This window comes from Nymphaea colorata, chromosome 3 (assembly GCF_008831285.2).
Source record: "Nymphaea colorata isolate Beijing-Zhang1983 chromosome 3, ASM883128v2, whole genome shotgun sequence".
NCBI classification, from domain to species: Eukaryota; Viridiplantae; Streptophyta; class Magnoliopsida; order Nymphaeales; family Nymphaeaceae; genus Nymphaea; species Nymphaea colorata.
The window spans coordinates 3,475,335-3,496,053 of NC_045140.1; the positions used below are offsets into that span (position 1 = coordinate 3,475,335).

The 20,719-nt window shown below is 37.6% G+C and overlaps 2 protein-coding genes across 5 annotated transcripts; one reads left to right on the forward strand and one right to left on the reverse strand.

Moving 5' to 3' along the window:
• Positions 1-331: 331 nt before the first annotated feature.
• On the reverse strand, positions 332-6,790 carry LOC116250998 (SUPPRESSOR OF GAMMA RESPONSE 1-like). The gene is made up of 6 exons (XM_031625047.2): positions 6,370-6,790; positions 3,762-3,900; positions 1,899-2,085; positions 1,292-1,821; positions 735-995; positions 332-650 (listed from the first exon to the last, which is right to left on the reverse strand). The coding sequence occupies exons 1-6, from the start codon at positions 6,375-6,377 to the stop codon at positions 597-599; spliced, it is 1,179 nt and encodes a 392-aa protein (XP_031480907.1). The 5' UTR covers positions 6,378-6,790; the 3' UTR covers positions 332-596.
• Positions 6,791-9,330: 2,540 nt separating this feature from the next.
• On the forward strand, positions 9,331-20,480 carry LOC116251305 (CRM-domain containing factor CFM9, mitochondrial). Of its 4 annotated transcripts, none has more exons than XM_031625489.2 (5): positions 9,331-9,822; positions 10,675-10,887; positions 10,994-11,309; positions 17,866-18,267; positions 19,105-20,480. In XM_031625489.2, exons 2-5 carry the CDS (start codon positions 10,820-10,822, stop codon positions 19,978-19,980), a joined length of 1,662 nt encoding a protein of 553 aa, XP_031481349.1. In that variant the 5' UTR covers positions 9,331-9,822; positions 10,675-10,819; the 3' UTR covers positions 19,981-20,480. The 4 variants fall into 4 exon arrangements, with proteins under 4 accessions (XP_031481349.1, XP_031481348.1, XP_031481350.1 ...); XM_031625488.2 differs by having other exon boundaries at positions 9,331-9,787; XM_031625490.2 differs by having other exon boundaries at positions 9,331-9,492.
• Positions 20,481-20,719: the final 239 nt, after the last annotated feature.

The following is a 20,719-nucleotide window of genomic DNA, read 5'->3' on the forward strand; positions in this document are numbered from 1 at the left end:
ACAATGGAACATCGACTTTGAGCACTAGGCATCTCATTGAAAACCATCCTAATGAGAGAGTATTAAGCTAGGCTAAAGCCTGCAGTAATTCCCTTTTTTTTTTTTAACTACGTAGCGAAAAGTTGAAATTTCATTAACATGTCAATGCGCTGTGAGAGAAAACGCGAGGGGTTAGCAAGACTTGCGGGAGCAATCCACGTAGTAGAAACATAATAATTATAAAAAAATGAAAGGCCTATTGAAGTATCTAGGTTATTTATGTAGAGACTTTTTCATATTAAAAAAATTAGCATTGCATCCATATTTTTCCCATGCACAGCAAATTTTATGAATTTGAGAAAGCTTTGGTCGTCATATGGTACTTCAAACGGTTACTACACAAGTGCTGTCCAAAAACAACAGTAGTATAATAGCTATGCAATGTCCAGTAAGGAGATTGATAGCATCTTGCTGGTGCCTTTACTTTCGGGAAAAGCAAGCACCAGAAATATATACATGAAAAGAAAATGAACTTAGAGAAGCTAACGTATATGATAAATAAATACAACAAAATTTGCCAGCAGCCAGATGCATTATGGATTCAATTGCGCATCCAGTTACAGCCTGTCTAACCAACTCATGATACTTTCCTGGGAGCCAAACTGCAAATCCTGCAAATTTGTGGAGTCAACATATCCGTAAGTACTAGTATCACCGACCAAAATAACCAGATTGAGAAGGTATAACAATCTTACAGCAAGATCCGGCAATGTTCCAAGATGCATGTCATCAAGATCAACAATGCTGGATCCGACACCAATTTCTTTCTCAAAATCAATTTTGACGTCATTCAACTCTGTAAGAGGAAGCGGTTGCTCCAGCCCTAGCTCCTGAACAGTGGAGTAAGCCTCAAGTATTTCATCGCAGAAAAGAGATTTGTCCAAGAGAGCATCATCAGGCTCATCTACTGCCTGAGATTCACCAAACCACCACATTGCGTCTGACCCAACATCCTCCTGCCCAATGTTATGAACATATGGAATTGTGACAAAAAAGTCTCTCCCACATATAAACCACAATATGAGTTTAACAACACTTGACCAAAATCAAAGTCACATATTATTACATCAGGACTACCTGCAAAAAACTATATTATGCAACGACAGTAGTAAATTTAACACCACTGACCCTGAAATAGTTATTTTGGAGGCTTCATAACCTGCCTTGGTATTATATAGGCAATAAGAAAGATATAAACTTATGAGATGCATGGTTAAGTAAAATATAAGGCTAATTGCTTCAAAATCCTTACCTGCACGGGCAATAAACAACAATGTGTTTCTCTTTCATCACCATCTTCAAATAAACTATGTTTTCCAAGCCTAGGTGGATTTGGAGTACTTGTCTTAGGAGTCCTTGGACTGGCTTCAAGTGTCTTATCATCCATGTTTTCCCTTGATTGATTGGTGGCCTCCTTACCAACATCATATCTGCCCTTTGATCTGCTGGAATTTTTCTCACCATGTTGGTAAAATACTTTTGACACTACAAATTCTCCATCCTTTTCATCATCTTCTGTCCCAAGATGGTATTGGTGCATCACCCAATTTGCTTTATCAGCTTTGTTGCCCTTTGATGAACTTGAATAAAGAACCATTATCTTCTTACAACCTTTTTGCACCCCATTTTCAATGACAGGTTTTGTTTTTCCTGTCTTATGCCATCGTACCTGGGCAGTTAAGTCACATCCCATGTGAATCTTTCGACGTTTACGATGGCCTGTATTATATGCATTGGTAGTGCGATGAAAGAAGTGAACACTACTTCCATCCTTCTTAATGCCTGCACCACAAAGAGCTTTCGCTTGTTAGTTTATGATCTTGATGACAGAAGAGGATATGCAAATTAATATCCATTACCTGGCAAATTCTCAGGATGAGTAAAACAGATTCCATCTTTTCCATCAAGTGTTGGAATGAATTCATCAATAAACAAATGAGGCTTGGCATTCCCATATCCAACTTTGCCAGCTAAATGTTTTAAAAGCTCTACATCAGATGGATCAAACTTGACACCCGCAGGCAGGCCCGGCCATTCAGTTGAGACCTGAAAATACATCCAGTCTCATTAACCAAATCTCATTTTGTCATATATATAATGCAAGTATAGAATTCCTGCTACTGTTGAGGATGAATCAACATGCTTGGAATTACTGCAGAACATAAAAAGGAAGCTCAAGCCCCAACAAACATATAAATATCTAAAAACATATTGAAATTCCAGAATAGCATACCTGAGACTAAATACCTCTCTCAAAAAAATGGAGGGATAACGGAAAACAAAAGTGAGCAAATAAGCTGGTGCAGAGCATATGGTTTAGTAGGATCATGTTTTTGTTCAACCAATGACAACTTCCTACTTGATTTACCAGTCCATAAATTATTGATCTTTTGAAACTGAAAAGAGAAAATCTTCTCAATGAATTTATGTTTGAGTTTCTACCAAGACCAATATAGAAGAACATAAAATCTCGTAGAGTGGCACCAGATTACGATGTGAAAGAATCAATTTACTTGGTCCAAATCTCAGAATCACAAAAATATGCAACAGCTACCCAAGAGGTTTGACATGTCCTGATCTCTCGATGCAATTGACTGCATATTGTCTACTTCAGTTGCTCAGTGACTTTTTAGAATATTTATGAATTACATCATACTGACACTTAATTACACATTGATCACATCATTTACTTATCTCACCAAGAAACATCACTCTCACAAAACTATGAAAAAACTTCTTCAGCCTTTAAGGACATATTTCTCACTTTTTGGGTGTCCAGCAAGATTCACCACTGCTAATTACTCACCATTGAAATGCATCTTTCTGAGGCAACACTCTAGTACAGTTGGTTGCAGAAGACTATGGATAAAATAATTAACAGGCTTTTCTTTAAAATGACCTTGAATGCATCCTCAAATCCATAACAGGAGTGCAGTACATTGTGACTGATTAGGACAGCATGCCAAATCAGGTCTGTGGCAGCTGATGGATAACCTTCAGATTGTTACCTCATGCACTATCTGCTATTGGTGTCGATGACAAAGACAACTAATGCTTACTAAAGGGTCCGCATTTGGGTGTGACATCTATATAAGAAGATTGACTTTTAAAATATCACCATAACTGTCATGATTTTGTACGGTTGTGTGGTTTGTACAGAAAAATTGTGTCAACCAAAAACTTGATCTTTTCATCACAAAGGTTGAGGCATGACATGAACCTTAGCGTCTTGGTCCTTTGAATAAAACATCCAAATGTGGAAATATTGAATCAAGTAAAAGTTCCACAAAGTAAGCAGCTGATAATCCAAATCAACTGACACTTCCATATGCATTTTTGGGACGTTACAATAATAGGGAGATATGAATTGGTTAGGGCCTAAGAAATTAGCCACAGACTTAATATTGACCATGACAAACATGCTAAAGGTAGTCTTTCAAAACAATCATGTAAACACCATAACTAATTACCATAATCTTCCAAAGGTTATACAAGCTCAAGGAAATTCATCATATATCCAGTAATGAGCTGATCATCAAAAATATATAGATGAATGCATCAAACAAAATTAAGAACCAAAAACTATAGAAAGAATTTGGAGCACTTTTATCATTTTCAAGAAGATAAGTAAGCCATGAAATGAAAAATGCACTAGCAAATATGGAAGTCCTCAGAATAAAAAGTTCAAAAAAAAAAAAGAAGCAAGTTACAGTTTATCATACATCACTGTTATCAATTTCATAATTGCAATTGGGGCATTGCCTCTTTGCTTCAGTACTCCATTCAGCTATTTGACAGCTAGAAAGTTGAGTAGCATTCTTAACTTTTCTTGCGATCCCTCTACTATCAATCAGCCATGTCCTAGCATTGAAATCTTTGCTTAGAAAATGAAGACTTTTAGTGGAAGAGAGAATATGAGAATAAGCATAATAAGTAGCAAACACAGAAAACCAGACTTGGGCCATTTTTTATGCATCCCAATCATGCTAGAGATGAAAATATAGCTGAAAAATCAAAAGACCAGTAATTTGATTTGAGAATAAAACGAATGCACAACAAAGGCAGCACATTACCACCTAGCAATTAGATAAGTATGGACAAAATGTGTGTGGCTTGTAAGCTTTACTTCCAGAATAGGTATAAGTTAGAAATATAGAAATATTTTTAATCAAGTCCCTCAAAAAAGAAGAGGAATTATCTGTAAGTTATCGCAGCAACCCATAAATAGTTTCAATATCAACGACCCATAACTAGTTTCAATATCAATAACGAAACACTGCATTTGCAGAATGCCCAGAGTCTCAAGGTATTAAGTTATTAATTTTTAGCTCATACATGATATTTCATTTCTAATAGGAAGAATGTGATATTCATCATTTGCAATGATGGTTTCTGAATGAGATTCCAGATTCCTAGTGCTAACTGGTTCATAACAATAGGGTGCAAGGATAGGCATAACGCATGTCCTTAATTGTCATGACCATATGACTTTGAAGGAAGCAGCGGAATGCAAAAAACAAGGGCAGCTAATAGCCATGAATCATGACCAGGTGGTAATATCTCAAATGACCGCCAGTTGTAAGAAAGGCCAAAATCTGGAAATGGCAATCAATACAGATAGAACAGATGGCAACTAAAAGGAAAAAACAATCTCTTGCAGAAAGTTTGCATGGAAAATGTAACTTAAGGCATGTCTAAATCATTGTGGAAAAGCTGTCACACCAGGCCTCAAAACCTTTCCATCATCTGCTTCTGGCACACCCATGGAGGTGTGAAAGATTTTGTCAGAAATCCATACATTGTACATGTTAAATAATGGCGGTTGTCTCTCAGTGTTTGAATGAGTGTACACCTCAAATAAACCAGCACTCAAATGCCTCCCCATGGAAACAACTCCAATGATATAGGGTGTAAAAAAAAAGGATAATAGTTTCACTAGGTGAACTTTCAGACAGCTAATAGTAATTTGTTCTGCTTTTGTCGGATGCATGTTTGGATGCTTCCTTCAATGGAAACTCATAAGAGGAAGCAGCTACAGGTTATTATCTTACATGTTTAACAAGTGCATCTATATGGACTTCGACACATAATTTCATAAAGATGATGAATCATGAAAATATAAATAGAGCAAGGCCTAAGGATAAGAGGTACATTTAATCATTAGTACTTCATCTGTTCGTCAAGGAAATATAAATACAGTGAGGACTGAGGATAAACGTAAATCATAAAACATGCATTCAATCATTGGTCTTCTATCCCCACCGGGAAGTGTGCTCTAAAGCCAACATCGAGAGAAGTGGCCTAATGCCAACATCGAGAAAATATTCATCCATTGAGCCGTCTCAACACAAGCATATTCATATAGGCGTGGCTTTGCGAAATACGAAGCATGAAAACTAGTATCATCAACATGTGCTGAACCATCGACTGCAGCTGCCAACTGAGTTCATCAGCTCAAAATTACGTTCATCCCAGCTACAAATTCCTCCATAAAAATGGATAAGCCACAGAGATTGTAATGCCTATAAAAACAAAGTGTGCAGGAAATAGGTAGACTGAGAAAAGAAAAAAACACGTAATCTGGTGGAAAAACTACCATAGGTAGACGGAAGCATCCAAAAATCTTCCCACTGTGATTTCCTCTGCAACCATCCAGAATCAACCAACGAATCATGACTCGGCCACGACACAGAGCCGATCAAAAGTTCTTGCTCCCGGCAAAATACAACAAAATACCAGCCAATAAAAACCAAAGACATCGAGGAAACCATGCCTATTTCACAAGGAATTCTTGTCGTTTCACCATTCCACATTTTTTATCACGATTAACTCATTAACACCCACATCCCAGGATGAACGCGACGAGATGGGCACTACGACCCGACGCGCAAACAAACCAAGCAACCCCACCCTTCTGTCCCAGTGGCTACATCCGAGTGAAATGAGAATACAGCTAAAACGCAACCACGGCCCAACACATGTTTCCCTATCCAAAGCAACCGCCAAAAACACCTTGTGAACAACAGAACACCTCATTATCATTCAAACAACCTACCAATAAAAAGTAGCGCCAGCTTAACGATTTCGCAGGTCTACGGACCATGGTACTTCATTATTTCACATTTCGGAGACCACCCAGAAAAACGCAAACCCCACTACCAGGTAAACGTTTTCCTCCACCGACAAATCGGGCAGAGAAAAGCACCAAAACACGAAGGAAAGCAACCTCAGGAGTTACCAGAACATCCGAAAAGGAAAAAATAACAAGAACAGTAACAGCATGAAGAAGAGGAAGAGGAACTTCCCACTGAGAAATACATAGATAGATACCTTGCCATTTCTTCATCTGGAAGAAAACTTCACGAGTCCAATGCGGTAAAAATAGACAGCGAGCTACCCGGGAATAAATGAAATGAAATGAATGAACGAATGCCCAGATGTGTTGCTTCCTTTTATAGTGCGCGTAGGGGGTTGTACTCGCCAATCAAAGTGTCTGAGTCGAAGCCAGGAGGGGCGATGGGAGAGGTGCCGGCACGGCTTCGTGGTCTGTGGCAGTAAGGGGTAGCCGTTGGGGGGGAGAGGCTCGGCGGGACGTCGGGGGTGACGTGTTCAGACCCCTCTGGCCGAACCTCTTACTCCAAACCACTGTGGGGTCAGCTGGGGCAGCCTCATGCCCCACTGCTTCTGAGAAAAATGGAGGGAAACAACTTCTCCCACACTCTCTCTCCCTCCCCCGCGCCGTCCCTTTCTTCCAAAACAAGCTTCTTCCCCCGACCGCTTGGTTCGGGTTTCTGACCTTTTTCTCAATCATGAAACCTTTTCTCTCACTCTCTCTTCGGACACAAGTTTCCCCCCAATCTGATCATATTTGAATGGATGCTTTATCCTCTCTCTCCCTTTGTTTTCTTTGGTGACATCCTCTCGCCAGAACTTGTTTTTCATCAACAAATTTTCATTTTGTTGAAGCTTTCTTTTTCTCTCTCCAAGTGATGGGTAATGCAACTGATCAGGTTGAGTGGCGTCTTAAGTTCATTCATCAATGAATTTTGGATATGAATTCAGACATGAATGTAAAAATTAGATTCAGATTGGACTCAGTTTGTGAAGTCAGATTTCAAATTCATATTCAGATATTACTTTTCTTTATTCATATTCAAATACGAAATCGAATCTGAATATCTGAATATTCCAAAAACTAGATATGTTTAAGGGTCTACTCAATTTGAATGTGAACTGTTATCAAGGAATGTCGCCATAGTGGTTTCCTCACTACTGCTAACATTGTGTAGTTCCACCTTTTGCCTCCTCTACTTGCACCTCAGCTCTCCTTCTATATATATGCACTTCAAATTCTCTCTTTCTCTCTTTCCTACCCACTCAGGTCCCCTTTCTTTTGTTCCAAACAAAAGGTCACCGCCCTCGTCTTCCTCAACCCAGGCGATTTTGAATCTACGAACATTATTTCCAATGTAGTTGGGTGTTTGTGGTTTTCGTTTCACCATAAAGGGGAAGCCCTATTGCATTTCTCTCTCTTGAATGTGATGGTTGTTTGGTCTTCTGGAATGGATGGTGTTTGTAGTTCGTTGCTTCAGTTTGATTTAATATGGTTTTCATTTGATAGCATTGTTGGTTGGTTCACAGTGTATTCTCGAACATGTTGCTTTTGATGGATGGAAGATTAGAATGCGAAAAAACGGCAATACACTCTTTTTGTTAAATTGAATGTGGACGATGGATACTTATGTCTGATTAACGAAGCTTTAAGTTTTATACTCAAAACCATACAAGGTTTTTAATCTAATACTTATTAAGAAACAAAACACTGGCTCTATCACAGTTCATTCCAAACAAACCCAGCTTGAGTTTGCAAAACTTGAAATTTTCGCCTTGGTAGATTGTGCAAAAAACACCCTATCTATAGCGGTAGATCGGTAATTAACTATAATATTTTAAAAGTTTAGTTTTGTATTGAAGACCGTGAGAAATCTTCTTCAAGTGCTTATTAAGGGGGTTGTTAAAGTAGTTAGTTGTATTTGTTCATAGTTTTTTTTTCCTGGCTGGAACCAAAATTATGGATTGATTGGGATTTGTCGGATCAAGAGTCTGAGTTCAAGAGTAGGTTGGATCATTACAATGGTTTCAGAGAGCACGGTTTAACACTTAGACATAAGTCTCACATGCACGGACTCGTGCCCTAAGAAGGTGAATCGCAATACCCTAAAAGTTTAAGCTTACACTCAAGATTGTAAAATATCATGAAGGGTTTATAAAGAGAGTTGTTAAAGTAGTTAATTGTCTTGATTCATATCCTAGCTCTTTTTGGGCTTGAACTGGAACTAGTAGGGGCACATTTTTGAGTTTGAGAGTAAGTTGGGTTGTTACAATAGTATCAGAGCACGATTCAACATTTGGACCTGGGGTCTAATATGTGGAGACATGTGTGCCTTAACAGGGGAGGTGAGTTGGAATATAACACCTAAAAAGTTTAGTCTGATATTGAAAAGTCAATCTTTGAATAAGTGAACTATAAATTTTATGTAAAGACGATACCATCAACACCTTTGTGTAATTGGGTGTCTATTTTCATTCTGAAGTGAAATTTTTTATCAACTTGGATAATATAAACGATGCCCAGACTCTCAGTTTTGGAGTGTATTTTCCAAGCTCGTTTTCATTTGCCTGAATAGGTTCAAATTTTCTTTGAACTCAAAATCATTACCTCTTGCAGCCTATGTAACATTTGTAACTTATAAATAAAGAGATTCTTTGTTTTGATGTGAGATTTAAACTATAGATAATAGCCTTTTCAAATCCCTCCTATGTAACCATTAAAGAGGTTAGATCATGCGATTTTTTCATATTATTAAGCTGTCTACATGTTCCACTTTGGCAAAGTTGCAGTCACACACATGAAAAAAACTTTGTCCAACGACTTGTGGCCATCAAACCATCTTTGGGGTCCTTTGACAACAAGAACATATTGTATTATTTCATATAAGACATATTTATAAAACACTATTTCATGAATCTTACTTAATAATAAGATAAATGCAAAGTGTTTTTTTCTGTCAAACCACCTCTTTAAATATATATATATATATATATATATATATATATATATATATATATATATTGATACAGTCAATGCATTTTTTCTATTTTTGGCCCTTTTGTAGATCCAGATCTGCATTGTGGGAGATTTGATCCATCGAGCAGAATCCCACTGGGTTTAGACTCGGGTCGAAAATCGCCCGATTTTGCCCCATGAAAATTGAAAAATGACGCGATGCCCTTCCATCGCGCTTCCGGTCAGATACTCGCCTTTCAGTTTCGAAGGTAACTCGGGTCGCCCCCTTCGTTCGCAGCGGCGGAGCAACGGCAGCCGCCTCTGTCCTTCCATCCCCACTGTCATCAGCCGCTGCTCGTCAATTGGCGTCGGATGACTCATTGCCGGTATGCTATTTGCTCTTCCTTTGATGAGAAATCAGTTTTCTCTCTTCACGGTTGGGAATCGTGAGCTCTTCTCCACCACTAGAAAATCTGCTTTCCCTCAACATGGGCTGCGAATCGTGATGGTTCTTCCTTATGCTCTCCTCCGCCGCCAGAGAATCTATTTCTTCTCCAGCTAAGGTTCTCGCTTATGTTTCGCCTCTCATCATGCTCATTTCTCTCTATCGACTCCACGGTGTATCCATAACCCTCAGCTTACAAAGTTGGGAAAATTCTTACGAGCGACAAAAAAGGAAGGGTCAGTGCCTTGTCCTCTTAGTTTCCATTTCAAAGGTAATTTTGTTGAACTATTACAGGACTTGGAAAAGGACCAGAGGTTAGTATAGCCAATGCAATGGATGAAACCTTACTTGAAGACATATTTTAGTTTTTTGGGCTTACTAACTTACATCTGGCTTACAGCACGGTAAGTAATATGCTTTTAGAAAAAACTTGCGTGTATTTTCCTTGATATTGAAGCTTTTACATTTTTAAGTGTCGTTTGTTTCGTTTTATTATTATTGTTATTTCTAAAATTTATTTAATATTGTTTACCAAATTCATGTGTATCTTTTTACTTGTTGTCCAAATTGCAAATGCCTCTACTAGTCACCTTTGAAGAGGTATATATATATATATATATATATATATATATATGTTTGGCATGCTAAGGTAATGACACATTCTCGTTTGGATGATGAAGCTGAATTCTTTCGAAATCAAGTTTTATATCTAGGTGCGTAGCTCAAAATTTGATTTATAATGTCTGAATGCCAAATGAAAACTTGATTTTCACTTTCGCTAATCAAGTCAGGCCCCGGAATCAGACATTAATTCATAATTCAGTTATAGAAACGTTTTGAACCGAATTGTCTTTTTGTTTAACATAACTTGGAGGGTAACACAAACGTTGTTGGCACATCAGGAGCAGAGAGCCCTGGGGGGATTTTTGTGAGAACTGGGTTTGACTTTGGCACATCTATGAGGTCATTTATTTATTTTTTTAAAATATGAAAGTGCTAATTAAGCTTTTATGCTTTCTAATGATATTGCAAGAAAAAGAAATTAACTAAAAAAGATTGTTTCTCCAATGTATCACGTTATTTTGGGGTGTCGATATTTAACGTTTGAGGTGCTTGCTCTCAGTGACAGAGGAGATCGCATGGGATACGAAAGAGCGTTCTCTAATCTTCGTTGTTGACGCATTCCACCGCGCAATGCGTGCCCTCTTTCTGTCGAAAGCGTAGAAGGCGTTTTAAGACCAAAGTTGAGAAGAAGAAGAAGAAAGAGCATGTGTGTGCTCAGGAGCATCCACGCTCTCCGCCGTATTATAAGCATCTCTTCTCTCAACAGTAGCAGGTGACGTTTCATCCGTGAGCTCTTTGAAGAAAAAATAGGGAATTGTTTTGTTCCTTCTCCGTTTATTCTGATCTTCCTGTTTTCTGTATTGCTGGTTGTCATTTAGGAGTTGGGTAGCGAACAGTGTTGTTGCTGCACAAGTGAATGGTTGCGGCGGCCGCTCGATACGAATGGTGGGTGGTGATGATGGGTGTCCTCCACCTCCACATCCTGCTGGTTCTGCTTCAACTGGGCATTTGAGGCTTCATCCATGGTTTCTTCAGGGTCGGCTGATGTCGACGAAGGGACGGAGCATGAGGAGCAAAGTGGAGAAGAGGATGAGGAGGGAGACGGGAAAAACTCTTCGGGAGATCAGGCGTGCCAAGAAACTCCGAAAGAAGCTGATGACCGATGAGGAGAGGCTCATTTATAACCTCCGGAGAGTAAGACTCTTCCATCTCTGTTTGCCTGCATCCCCCTTTACCCTTTTCTTTTTTCTGGTTATCTTTGGTTATAAATAGGATTTCGTAGTTTATGCATTGCAGGCATTCCTTTTAGTTTCTTCTGCTCCCCGTGAATGAAACAAATACATGTATTATTGACATAGCTAGACAGATTGACATAGCTAAACAGATTGAAATATGAACCATTTGTGGAGTGCTAAGTTCCTTTTTTATTTTTTGTATTAGAATTGAAATATAAATAGATTGTATAGTTTTAGGTTCACTGTTTTTGTATATTGTCAAAATGTGGTTTTGGGGTTGAATGGATTAGAAATTGGCATTGAATTTGCTTCAAGGTTTCTTTTTTCGTCAATCAGTCTAGCTTCAGTTCCACATATTTTGATTGTTTTGGTCATATAGCTTAGTTTCTGCAATTATTTCTGTGATGAGATTATTGCGAGTGTTTCTGCTGGTAAAGTGTCTATCTTTATGTTTGATTCGGTATAGAAAGATCTATAATTTGTTACATCGTGATTTTGGTCTCACAACGTGGTCGTGGAGGATTTTTACTTAGATAAATGACATTTGCACATAAAGAAACATCTGATCCAAGGTCAATTTCTGAAAACTCTTTAAGGAACATATTAGAAGGGCTGAATTGCCTAGTGGGACTTTAGAAAGTGATAAAATAATGTTGTGGTAGTCACTTATGGCACCTAGATAGTACATCTTGTTCTTGTTTGAGATTTTCAGCTGCCATAATTGGCCAACTTAATTAAACTTGTTGTCAGCAACCCCCATTCTTCTACTGTTATATGGGACTAGGAAATTCCAGCAATTGATGCCTTTGCCAAAGGTTGTGATTGCTTTTATATACACAATGATGATTCTATATCAAGACAGCTTTCCATGAAAGTGCTACTTTTGGGTTCTTAGGTAATGATCATTTTCAGATTCCATTTAACAATATTTTATTTAGCAGTTACTCTTCTTCACATTGTTTTCATTGTTTGATCAGTAGGCATCAATATCAATCTCGGAAGTCTTCTAAAGTTTTTGTATCTGGAGCTTTTTTTTTTCCCCAAACAATGGTTCCTTATTAAAATCTCATGAAAATGTGGGAAAATATTAAAAATGATAAATGTATAAACTTTTTCAAAAAATGTATGCTTATAATATGTCCAATAGTACTTTTGTTGTAAAACTACACAATGGTTAAAAGGTTTCTGAAACATACATGATACAACAGATAATCACGGCGAAAGGTTATGAACTTATGATGTGTAAAAAATATTTTTTAAGAAACGTCTGACATAGTCTTGTAGATTTCATAATATTTGCGTAAAAATATTATGTTATATATTCTTTTATGAATATGATATTTGAAACTATTACAATAATGCTCAGTTATTTATAGATAAGCTTCAGATTGGCAATGCTACGACTATTTTCAAAATGTTTCAGATGTTTTTTGGCCGTTGCTTGATGCATATTGTATACTTATAAAATCTGTTCATTTGATATTTATTTTACATAAGCTGCATCACTTTTTTCTCTCACTTTGGTGTGCATGTTAAATTGGTGTAGTCTCTTGTAAGAGTATATACACGTGTTTGAGTGTGTGTATTTTAAGATATATATCTATATGTGTGCACATGTTGTATATATATGTAGTATCCGTAATTGACATATATGTATGTATATTTATTTGTTCTTCTTTCAGCTGCTTTTTCTTTTCCTTTATTTATTTTTTCTTGTTTTTCTCTGTCAATAACTGGCTGAGTGAGGTAGCTCTTTCTCATCTGTTTAGATTGAGGTCTTGTCTCTTGTTGAGAGGCTCTTGTAGCCTTTTTTATTCTTTTAAATCCGAACACTCATATTTCTTTTCGGGTTTCTTGTGTGAGCTATTTGAGGGGCAAGTTTTATGCTCTATGAGTTTTTACTACTTTTATGTTTGTGTGAACCTGTTATCTCCTGTGAAGTGATTTTACTTTCCCAGGTGCTATTTCATTTGAGTGCATAGTTGTCCCATGTATTGTCATTCCAACTTTAGAACCATAATCTGACATTTCAGGTTTGATTCCATACTGCAGTTGTATATCTTTGTGTCCAGGGTTTGGTAAAATTACTTATTTAAGAGATTGATTAAGTTATAGTTGATTATCTGAATAAAGAGCAAACCATCTTTGTTTTGGAAATCAAATACACAAATATATGTGGCTTATTTGTTGCGATGACACATTTCAGAGTAAGGGAAAAAATGTAGATGTGAGAGCTTTGGTCTTAAGAAGAATTTTAAGCATTCTAACCATGCAAGATATACTGCCAATTTATGTCCCTTGGATACTCATAGAAGGGCATCGTACCCATGTTGGCCCAACTGGGCAGGGTGTGGGGATGGGACATGGCAGATATTAATGAAAGTGACATTAGAGCTTGGTGGAAGTCATAACACCTTGGCAGCAGATGGCCAAAAGAAAGGTCAATCCAAAATGGTTGGCTATAAGATTGAGATTAAGAAAGTTGAAGATAAGGAAGTTGAGAAAATCGGCAACGTCCACAAATTTAGCTTGAACAAAATCGTAAATAGATGTCTTGGATATCTAAAATAGAATAACCTAAGTGATTATAATAAGCACACCACCACTCTCGGTGCTGGTTGAGTGAGAGTGCATGAGATTATCATGGACATAGGTGAAGTTTCACTGAACCACGTTAAACATTATGTGCTTTCCTCCTCCCCTTCTCTCTATTGTGTTCTTGTGTTCATTGTGTGTGCTGGCAAACTCAAATCGTAACAGCAGACTCATTTTTTTGTAATTTTTTGTATATTTTGGTATTTTTTGTTGAGTAATCTATATTTTTATGAATAGAAATAATAACACACACACACACTCACACGGAACAAACACCATTATAAGTTGTCCACCAGTGTGTACACGTGCACTGGTGTTGGCACCCGTACCTTCACCTATCACCTATGTGACATAGCTGCAAAACTGAAACATGATGGTGTGTTTAATTCTTGCCAAGTTCCCTATAAGCACTAGGAAATCATGATTAGGCAATGAATTGCTGGCAATTTTAACATCAATAAATATTTGATAACAAGGAAAAGAGGAGTTTAATATTTTGTAAAAAGGGGAAAAGCAAAATTTGTGAGGACAAAATCTAACCGCAGCTCCACTTGAGAACTACACATGCCTGCATCTTGTTGTACACTGATTGAAACTTGCTTGTTGTACACTGTAGGCTAAGAAAAACTCACCTGCTAGCACAAATCAAAAGCTACTTTTGACATGGATCAATTTGGAGATGGTCTTCTGCGTTCCTATCTGTTGCAATTCAATTCCTATGTTACATGGGTGCTGGTGTGGGTGTGTGAGTGCAGGTGCAGGTGCAGCACGGTTGAAAAAACGTGGGTGAGGGTGCCGTGAAGATAATAAATAAATAAATAAATAAAAATAATATATATATATATATATATATATATTAAAAAGGCTACAAACAATAAAGCTAGAACTAAATTGTTTACAACTTACAACCAATAAAAATAACAAAATGATTAACAAACTATGATTTTATCAATAATTCAATGGAAAAGAAAGTAAATTGCTTATTGCCGCACCCGAGCTGCATCCAAGCCGCACCAAACTGCACCCAACACGACTTAGGTGCGGCAACCTTTTTGAAGAGTTCGTGTTACTTCAATTTTCCCATGCCATGTGTCACCCTCATATAGCATCTGCAGGTCTATTTATAGATCCAGAGTCTGTGACTGGAATGTCAATTTGAATTAACGGAACATGTTGCTAATGATCTGGACATATTCACTTTAAAGTTTAGCAAAAAATTGATTTATCTTGAAGAAAGGAAATATCTTTAACTTAGGACTTAGGAGCATAAATTATGTATTACTGTGACACATAGGCATGTCTAAAGGATAGCTGCACCAGTACCAGAGTCACATGGTCAAAGTCAGGTTTAGTGCAGTCGTTTTACCTTGTGACCTTTTTCATTCTCGGCTCTATTAACTTTTGCTTCTTCCAATCCTGTTTTTTTTTTTTTTTTTGACATTTTTTTTATTTGGTGGATTATGTTGTTTGTTTTCCCTTAAAAGCTCTTAATATGAATGTTTACATGCATGTTTTTATCAACATATCAAATATTTGTTAAGTTACATATATGATATATGTATGTATATATACTCTTCATTAGATGCTAAAGAGGAAGCATTCTGTAGAAAAAGAGATATGTTGAGAGTAATTGGCTAGTATCAAACATGTATTACTCAAGATCTAAAAATTTCCCTATACACAAACATTTGCGCGTGTGTAAATATGTATCATAGTCACAAGTATCTGCAATATTTTCAAAATACCATAATAAAAGCTTCAAAACAAAGGAAATGAGAAAGGGAAAAATAAAATATTGTGGAACTTTGAAAATATCAGCACAATGTAAGTACTGCAAAAATATCACAATTTTTTTTTTTAAATTTTCAAATAATCATTTGTTAATACAGGTTTATGTTAGCATTTTAATTATTTTGAATTTTTAACGATTTCCTTTATGAAAATTTTTATAATGTCATTATTTTTTAAAAATATATTAATATATATATATATATATATTTAAGTTTTTGAGTTCTTGATATTGACAAAATCAGTTTTTTCGATTAATAACTGGAAAAAGCTCACAAACAAAAACCCTCTAATGATATCTGTGACTATAGGGGTGTCCCTGCACCCAGCTTTTTGAAGTTGCTTTCACTCTTGTGTTTGCATCTGCACCCGTGCCCCCACCTGCACCCACATGATGTAGGTGTTGAATCACACATTTAAGTGAGGTATTATACCTAATTTTCTTAGCTCTTATTGTTAGCTTGTGTATTATTCTATAGTTTAAGACTTTAAGTGCAACCTCAATTCTTCACTGGTAAAGGAAAGTGCATGTTAGGTCATCTTCTCAACTAAAATTTTGTGCCATGTAATTTCTCCTGAAAGAGGAGGTATGGGAATTACTACATTTGGAATGAAGTTCACAATGCCTGTTCTAGTATAGCATGTCCACGATTCTTGTAGAACATGGATAGTGTGTTATAAAGAAGCTGTCAAAAGCTCAAGTTTAGGAGATTTCCGTGCAAAAGTTCTTCACTAGGTGCTATTTTCAACTCTCAAGTCCTGTTGTCTATCTGTTAGTGATGCTTATAAGATATCTCATGTTGGTCCTCACCATAGGTAATAACAACAGTGATTTCATATTTTTTTCTTTTCTTTTGAGAGAGATAGATTTGCACAGGGTTCTCATTTTCAGAACAGCTGCCTCCATAATTTGTTGTCCTGCAATTTAACAAAGAAGTTATGGGACCAACTGGTGTTGCGAACATATTTCGAAGTTCAAACCCCAAAAAAAGAAAAATCAAGAACCAGTCCTCCAGTTCCATTAAAGATGGTACTGCTTAGAAAGTTGTTTCAGTCTTGTTATCTGATTGTTGTCAGATCAGTCACATTGGATGCATCCTCAGTCTTCACCATAAAAAAGAAGAAAAAGGAAGGAGGAAAATGGAGGAGGAGGGGAAGGAAGAGGAAGAAGAACAGAAAAGAAGAAAAAGTAAAGGAGGAGGAGGAGGAAGGAGGAAGAAGAAAAGGAGAAAGAGGAAGCTTAAGGTTGGGAGGAAGAGGAGGAAGAGGAGGAGGAGGATGTACCTGCCCTGTGGCAGGAAGGGGTGATGCACGGCTGAACTAGGTTAAGGGTTACAGATTTATGCTTCCAGACGCAAGTTTTTTTTTTTGAAATGCGCCGCATGCACACCCCACATCCATTGTCCATGTGATTAGGTTGTCAGTTTAAGTTTGGATGCTACTGGATGTATTAGCATATTGGGTTACTTGTGCTTAGAATCATGATGTATATGTTAAGATACAATATGATACACACTCTACTGCTTTCTTACTGATGTTACTTTATGGCTAACCAGAACTTTCCATGGTTGTAGACATACTCTATTGATAGGGAGCCAAGAAAAGTTGCATTTCTAAGGATGTAAAAATGTGAAAACATTGCAATTTTGTTATGATTTGTTACTGATGTAATATGTCCATTTTTTGGGCTTTTTTTAGTTCTGCATGTTTATGTGCGTGCGAGTGTGTGTGATGTGTGCAGTTGTGTCTATGCACAGATGTGAACATGGGAAATTCAGTATGTCAAAGAATTTGAAATCTCAGTACAGTGTCCTAACCTTTGCATCCATAAAGGTAATCTATATCTCTGTGTGTGAGCATTGCAAATCAGAACTAATCAAATTCAGCATGGGTGAACGAATTGAAATTTCAAAATGGTATCCTAACCTTTAACCTTCCTAGTCCTAGTGTTGATGGGACGTCCTCAACAGTTATCATTGGTTTTGCCTTTCTGCCTTTATTCTATGTAATGTCTCGCTTCATGTTTCTCACTTGTTCAACATGGAGTGCATATTCTATCCTAAACTATTTTGTGTGTGTTATGATTTTTATAACTGAGATATGTCTTTCCTCTAAATTGTGCTATTGTATAGGCTAAGAAGAAGGTGGCTCTACTTCTACAAAAACTAAAGAAGTATGAGCTTCCCGAGCTGCCTCCTCCTCGGCATGATCCTGAATTGTTGACACCTGAGCAGCTTCAAGCATACAAAAAAATTGGCTTCAGAAACAGAAATTATGTGCCTGTTGGTGTTCGAGGAGTCTTTGGTGGTGTAGTCCAGAATATGCATCTTCACTGGAAGTTTCATGAAACTGTTCAAGTATGCTGTGATAACTTTCCCAAGGAGAAAATTAAAGAGATGGCAACAATGCTTGCAAGATTAAGCGGAGGTATTGTGGTCAATGTACATGATGTCAAGACAATAATCATGTTCAGAGGCAGGAACTATCGGCAACCAAAGAATTTAATACCTTTTAACACACTTACCAAGAGGAAGGTATGTGCATAAATCATTTGTATATTTTGTTGCTTTGATGTTTAAGGTATCCAATCCTAAAGAGGCAGATAAGTTAGCAAAGGACATGTATTATCTGGGAATCATGTCTCTGTTATCCTAGTACACATCTTCACGTCATTTTCTTGCAGTTTCTATCTTCTGCCAGTATTCTCCAGAGGGATGCATGTCTATATAGGGTGTTGTAGCTTGATTTGGCTGCATTGGATGTCCGAAAGTCAAGTTCACTTTTGGAAGTGCATAATATCTTTTGATGGAGGCTCAAAATAAAAGACCAATTTATAATAAAAAATGGGGCTATTTTGTTTTTCAATTCAATTAGGCATCATGGCCTTTTGTGCTTATAGTAGTGCCATGTGAATAGAGAAGCTAGAAAACTAATAAATTCCATTCCATTTTCTGTCTCTCAATGGATATCATGCATAAGGATGGACATTTCATGTGTATTTGCTCACATTTGTGCCCAATAGTAGGTCTTTCCCATATGTCGTTTACCTTTCTTTGCATCAAAACTACTTTCATCATGTTTGCATTGATGCTGCTGTTTGTTGATGTTCTTAGTTTTGCCTAATGAAAAATAGTTGCAGCGGCCTGGTATCCATGTAATGTTGATACTCCCCTTTTCCATTCCTGTTTCTTAGACAGAAAAATGGTTGCAGTTATTCATGTGAGTCAGTCAATAGCTGGTGAAAATATTGCTTGACTTGCCATGCCATGACACAAATGCTTGCTCTTAGAATTGGTGGATTTTTCCTTGAGCTTCACAGTGCCATATGCAGACAGTTACTGACTGTATGACATCAAGCTGTTTTTCTGCAGGCACTTTTTAAGGCCAGATTTGAGCAAGCTCTCGATTCCCAGAAATTAAACATAAAGAAGCTGGAACAGCAACTTCGGCAAATGGGAGTAAACCCAGAGGATCCAATTGCAATGGCCAGTGTCCAGCGGGTGGCTTCGACATTTTTCCGTGCTATTGATGAGAAACAAGGTACACCATATGTCTTCCATGGTGACAGGCACGATCCATCTCAGGCAGATGAAACTGAGGATGAATTAGTTGTACCCTCTGAAGACAGTGACCAGGAAGAGCTTGACAGATTCATTGCTGAAATTGAGGATGCAGCAGATCAAGAATGGGCAGCAGAGGAAGCAGCAGAAAAGGAAGAGGTTGGCAGAATAAGGTATTGGAACGAAGAAGATATAGGTGGTAGAAGCCGAAGAACTTTTCCAGTACGTGGTGGCGGTTCTGATGATGAGGGAGATGGTCAGAGGCGAGACTGGAGACGTGCACAAGGAAAAAGATATGGTACTGATGTCCACAGGCGGGACAGAGGTAATGGGAATGGCGAAATTTCAGGTGGTGATGAATGGGATCCTGATGATACTAACTTGTTAGATCATGGTGACCTCAACAGTGATTTTGATTCTGAAGATGACCATGATGACCTGCCAAAAAATCCAAACAGGAGAGAGAGAAGTAACTATTCGACATCCACCAATGACAGAACTTACAGCAGAGCTATCAGGAGCAGAACGAGACAAATAGTGCCAGATGACATGGACACTGAAGATGGGAGTGTCCGCAATGATTCGGGAGATAATTGGGAGAGTGAAGATTCTGAAAATGAATTTGGTGACTCCAGAATGGATCACATTGATTATTATAGTAGCAGCAGTGGCAGTGACGAAGAATAGGAAACCAATTAATGTCATTTGGGTTCTGATGATCACAATGACTATTTACCAAAGCCTACAGAAAAGCGGGTTTGGGGGCTACTTACCAGTTCGTGAATGATAAAATCTGCAATGGTGCTGACAGAAGCAAAGCCAAAAGTAGATGGCTTGAATGATGAGGACATGAGTTGATTGCTAATTTAAATATGCTGATCTTGCTTCTGGTAGATTCTGCATGGATTGGTTTGTTTGTTGTTGAAACCGCAGCAGCACAATGATGCATTGGGCCTGAAAAGTGAAATAATGGTAGATCATGAAATCAGATTGTTGTACATCAGCTGATTGTTGGCTTTATTTCCCATATTCATCAAGGCATTAATCGTTTAATTTCTTAAATATTTGATAGCAGTAGTAGCTTATTGTTTTTGGGCGCAGCAGGTGTCGCAAGGATGCTTTACATGTGCGAGTTCCTTGTCTTACTACTCTTCTTAATAGAAAGCCATACAAGCAATTCTGCTTCCCATGTCGTCTTTGGCTGATTCGTTGTGACCTAGTTGATGGACCGAATACTTGACAATCTTCACGCTATCCTTCTAATGTGACAAAATTTGCAGGGGCACTATTTAATTCTGCTGTTCTGGAATGGTGTTTTCTTTTTCTTAGTTTAATAATAAAGTGAGTGCTTCGAGTGTTCTGAGGGACACTCAGCCTGGCTGTTCATGTTTCATGAAAATTTATGGACGGTAATGCGTTACCAAAC